The 4,647-nt window shown below is 36.1% G+C and overlaps 1 protein-coding gene across 2 annotated transcripts; it reads left to right on the plus strand.

Moving 5' to 3' along the window:
* Nucleotides 1–1,804: 1,804 nt before the first annotated feature.
* On the plus strand, nt 1,805–4,327 carry LOC137725875 (U-box domain-containing protein 9). Of its 2 annotated transcripts, XM_068464703.2 has the most exons (3): nt 1,910–2,489; nt 2,693–2,744; nt 3,008–4,327. In XM_068464703.2, the coding sequence occupies exon 3, from the start codon at nt 3,122–3,124 to the stop codon at nt 4,091–4,093; it is 972 nt and encodes a 323-aa protein (XP_068320804.2). In that variant the 5' UTR covers nt 1,910–2,489; nt 2,693–2,744; nt 3,008–3,121; the 3' UTR covers nt 4,094–4,327. The 2 variants fall into 2 exon arrangements, with proteins under 2 accessions (XP_068320802.2, XP_068320804.2); XM_068464701.2 differs by lacking the exon at nt 2,693–2,744 and having other exon boundaries at nt 1,805–2,489.
* Nucleotides 4,328–4,647: the final 320 nt, after the last annotated feature.

Below are 4,647 nucleotides of genomic sequence, written 5' to 3' on the forward strand. Positions count from 1 at the left end.
GTTGAACACCCTCATCACATCACACATGTCGTCCTTACTCCCTCCCACATGCAATGATGCAAATTCACTTAGCAGCCTTGGCCCCCTCCTTGCCCGCGACTAATTAAACAATTGAATAGCAAAAAAATTAAACTTAGAAAAAACTGTGTGTTAGGACATGAAGCATGCGATTAAAACTAGATACAACTGCAATATTAATATAGTAGCATTATCAATATACTTATTTTTATCTTTCACATATTTTCTTAATTTTTTTGCCACTAAACGGAATCAATTGACGAAAATCAATAGACAAAATTTAACAATGGAGTGTCGGAAGTAAAAAGAGGTGTGTGATTCGCACTACCCAATAAATTCATTTGAATATCTGATATCCCCCGAACTCATACATTTTGCATATCATTAAAATTCACTTCTACATGGATACAATTTAATAAAGTACTAGTTTCAATTCCCTAACTTCTACCCACAACTTTCCAAATCTTTGATTGCGCTTAACTCAACATTTTGCATCCCCTTATGTTTTACTTGTAGATTTGAAAGTGATCGACACTAAGTTTGAAGGAAGTATTTTCAAACAAATCATGTGCGCAAAATGTGGTTTTGGTATTGAAAGATACAGTAATAATAACCAATTGAAAGTTGAACTAAAAGAATGGGGTAATGGAGAATCAAAAAAGGAATGGGTAATGCAGAGAAGAAGTATTATAAATAGTAAAACGGTATGTGACTAGTCTTCAATCTTAGCGTGTCGGTTCAAAAGTCTTCAACCGAAGTTGAACTTTGGTTGCTGTTAAGAGACTACCAACATTGTGTTATACATTGGATTAATTTCATTATAATACAAAAAAATGTGATGAAATTTGATTTGATGATCATGCTTAATAAAGTATTGTGTATATTTTATTTATTTAATGATACACGGGATGTTGAAACACTGCATGCATTTTTTTGAATATTTTTGTAGGTGCATACATATTCTGGCTTGTTGCATGGTTGGCTCAGGAAATCAAATCAAATTCACCATAAATATTTATAAATCGAACCTAATCGCTTCCTCCAACTAAGCATACTGCCAACCAAGCTTATTGGCAAATAGCATTGGACCCAAATTAAAATTCAGATACTTTATATTTATTGCTTGGTCGGTGAGAAAACTGTGGAAGAATAAATACCATTTATTTATTTACAAGTCTTCCAAAATCTACCACCAAAAACCCAACAAAACCACAAAAGGTCTTCGAAAATGAACTCATTATTTGCGAGTTTTAAATCTAAGATTTTTAGTCACAAGTGAAGATAAATATCATTATATTTTGGTATTAAAATGAACATAAGGCTTATCAATCACAAGTGAAGATAAATTTAACTATATTGTAATATTAAGTGACAAGTCTTATAAAATTTGAGAAAATGGTTTATGGAATTTACGTTTTTCAAAGGTGCTCAAGTTTAATTTTCTAATGTTAGAGCATCTGGAAAGGAAATGTCAAAATGTCCAAATCAGCACTAACAATCATAAAAAGTAGTAACAATATTTTTTTAATCAAAAAATTAAAACTGATGTGGCATAACATAAATTATCAGCCCAAAATTCATAGCTTCAATCTTTTTAATTAATTATTAAGGACATTTTGTTTATTTATTATTGTTTTTATAAAAATGTTTATTATAATAATTTAATATAATAAAGTAACATTTTAATTTGATACATCGTATAAATAACAAAATTTTAAAAAAGATATCGAACTGTCACATAAACTATTAATTTTAAATTTATACTTAAAACTTGATGCTGTTAATTGTTTTCAGCTTTTAAACGTGTTGACGAAGGCAACATCATCTTATTCACTTTAGATTAAAGAGTTAACATTAGATTATTTATAAGAAAGAACAATAACTCCACCAAGTTGATAACTTTTAAAGAGGGAGGGAGAGGGAGGGAGAGTGGGATGCGTGTGTGTTGTGTGTCTGGTTTGGGCATTTGACTATTTGTGGCTTCCTTCAGTTTTTTTCCAGTTTCATACTCATTCTCCTGCTTTTTTACTGAGATTAGAAGAAAACATAAGAACATAGACAACAATGGCATACACCACAATCCTCCTCTGCTGCTTCACCATTCCCAGAAACCAAAATTCCATCTGACCATTCCAATCCAGCGGAATCAAAAACCCACCAAAACCCAGAAACCAAAATCCACCCGAATGGCGAAGACGGGCGTTTTCGAATCTGATCCGACGGCGGTAGCCAAGGCGGCGGAGTTGAAGAAGGAGCTGCAGAGGCTGGTGAAAGCAATTGTCGACGACGAGGATTTCATCACCCAGACAATCGATCAGGCCAGAGACACTCTCTCTGCTCTGAAAGAATTGAAGCTCAAGAAAAGATCGCTCTCTCTCAAGCTCAAGGATGTTCTCTCGTGCCCCGAAGAGTTCCGGTGCCCTCTTTCGAAAGAGCTGATGAGAGACCCTGTGATTGTCTCCACAGGCGAGGTTGGTTTCGATTTTTGAGAATTGGGTTTTTTTTAGTTTGCTTTTTTTTTTTTTTTTTCTTTTTTTTTTTCAATTTTGAAGCTTTTTGACAGTGTTTTGAATTTCTGCAATTTTGGCTTCGTCCTCTGTTTTTTGGGGCTGAGAAAATGTCGGCAAGGAAAAGATAAGAATTTTTATTTTGTTTTTCCTTTTCACTTTCTCAGCAACCAAACACGGAGCTCAGAGGATTTATTTTGTGTGCCACGTAAAAGGAAGGTGATTTATTGTCTTCTTCCTTAGGTTACTGTTTGTGGTTATTTTAACTTTTTGTATGTGTTTGTACTGATTCAGAAACTTGAATTTATAGCAGTAATTGCTTGATTGGATAGAGTTTTGAGATTTGTTATAAATGTTGACAATGTTCTGCTAATTTTCTGCCAACTTTTATAGTACCATTTGGACACTATTTTGTAATTCATGATTTAAGTTCCTCAATGGTTCCTTAATTAGGTTGGATTTTTCACTCTTTGTATTGGCAGACATATGATAAGGCATTCATCGAAAAAGGACTGAAAGCGGGCAACAGGATATGCCCTCGAACGCAACAAGTACTCACACACACTGTCCTTACTCCGAATCACTTGGTTCGTGAAATGATATCGCAATGGTGTAGGAATCGAGGGATTGAATTGTCAGATCCCGTTCTCCATGTCAATGAGGATGGTATAACAGAATCTGATCGAGACCATTTTCTCTCTTTGCTCCGGAAGATGTCTTCGACGTTCCCTGAGCAGAAAGAAGCTGCGAAGGAGCTTCGGATGCTGACAAAGAGGATGCCTTCTTTCCGGGCGCTTTTTAACGAGTCTATACATGCCATTCCTCAATTGCTCAGTCCTCTATCTGAAGGGAAGTTTGAAGATGGTATTGACCCGGAACTCCAAGAAGATATTATCACAACACTATTGAATTTGTCAATCCACGACAACAACAAGAAGCTTGTGGCTGAAACTTTAATGGTAATTCCTTTACTTATGGAAGCATTGCAATCGGGGACTATTCAAACAAGGAGCAATGCAGCTGCAGCTCTTTTCACTTTGTCAGCTCTTGATTCCAACAAGGCACTTATTGGAAAATCAGGTGCCCTAAAGCCACTCATTGCCCTCCTAGACGAGGGACATCCATTAGCTATGAAAGATGTCGCCTCTGCAATTTTCAATCTATGCATTACTCATGAGAACAAGGCAAGAGCTGTGAGAGACGGGGCAGTGAGGACGATTCTGAAAAAGATAGCGAACAGTGTGCATGTTGATGAGCTGTTGGCCATCCTCGCAATGATCTCAAGCCATCCTAAGGCTGTGGAGGAAATGGGAGAGCTTGGAGGTGTTTCTTGCTTGCTTCGTGTTATCAGGGAGACCAATTGCTCACGCAACAAGGAGAATTGCATTGCAGTCCTTCACACGATCTGTTTGAATGACCGAACCAAGTGGAAGGAAATGAGGGAAGAAGAAAACACTTATGGAACGATATCTGAGCTTGCAAATAATGGAACTTCAAGGGCTAAGAGGAAAGCTAATGGCATTCTTGATAGACTGAACAGATCTGTAAATCTCACACATACTGCATGATGGTGAATCCTCCTTTTCCACCATATTTGTAAATTCTTCACCCATTTCCAGAGCTCTGGTTGTTACTTGTTAGTAGTGTACTACTCCAGCAACTCCAAGCATCATGTGTTCATTCTCAATCCCTGTTTTGTATGTTCTCGTTTTATCTTCTGGAGTTTCGATTTCAAGTTCAAGAGCTAGCCATGAAGAAAAATCAAGCTTTATATATCTTATACATAAAAATTGTTTGGTTTATTTTGTTGAATGGTTCTAGCAGATGGTTCTCAAAAAATGCTACTTGGTAATTTTGCATTGCACAACAATGCAGGAGAGAAGTGGCCTGCACAAGAGAAAAACTAGGGTGTAATCACAGATATATCTCCATCTCTTGATTTGACTCACATCATCTCTCTATCTAACTCATCACATAATAAGGGGGAGATATATATATATATATATATATATTACCGGTTACATGTAATAGTGCCAACCTGCACAGAACCCTTGTTTCTTCAACTATACAAAAACCATGAATGTTTTGACAATTTACAAACCCAATAATCCAAGTCCATAAT

The sequence above is a fragment of the Pyrus communis genome, chromosome 5 (genome assembly GCF_041283825.1).
Source record: "Pyrus communis isolate YQ-2024b chromosome 5, ASM4128382v1, whole genome shotgun sequence".
Taxonomy (NCBI): Eukaryota; Viridiplantae; Streptophyta; class Magnoliopsida; order Rosales; family Rosaceae; genus Pyrus; species Pyrus communis.

Excerpts from the sequence above, each read along its gene's own strand:
- LOC137725875 (XM_068464701.2), top strand. The coding sequence starts at position 2,205 with ATGGCGAAGACGGGCGTTTTCGAATCTGATCCGACGGCGGTAGCCAAG. Across the intron at positions 2,490-3,007 it reads TGATTGTCTCCACAGGCGAG|ACATATGATAAGGCATTCAT; the intron begins GTTGGTTTCGAT and ends TTGTATTGGCAG.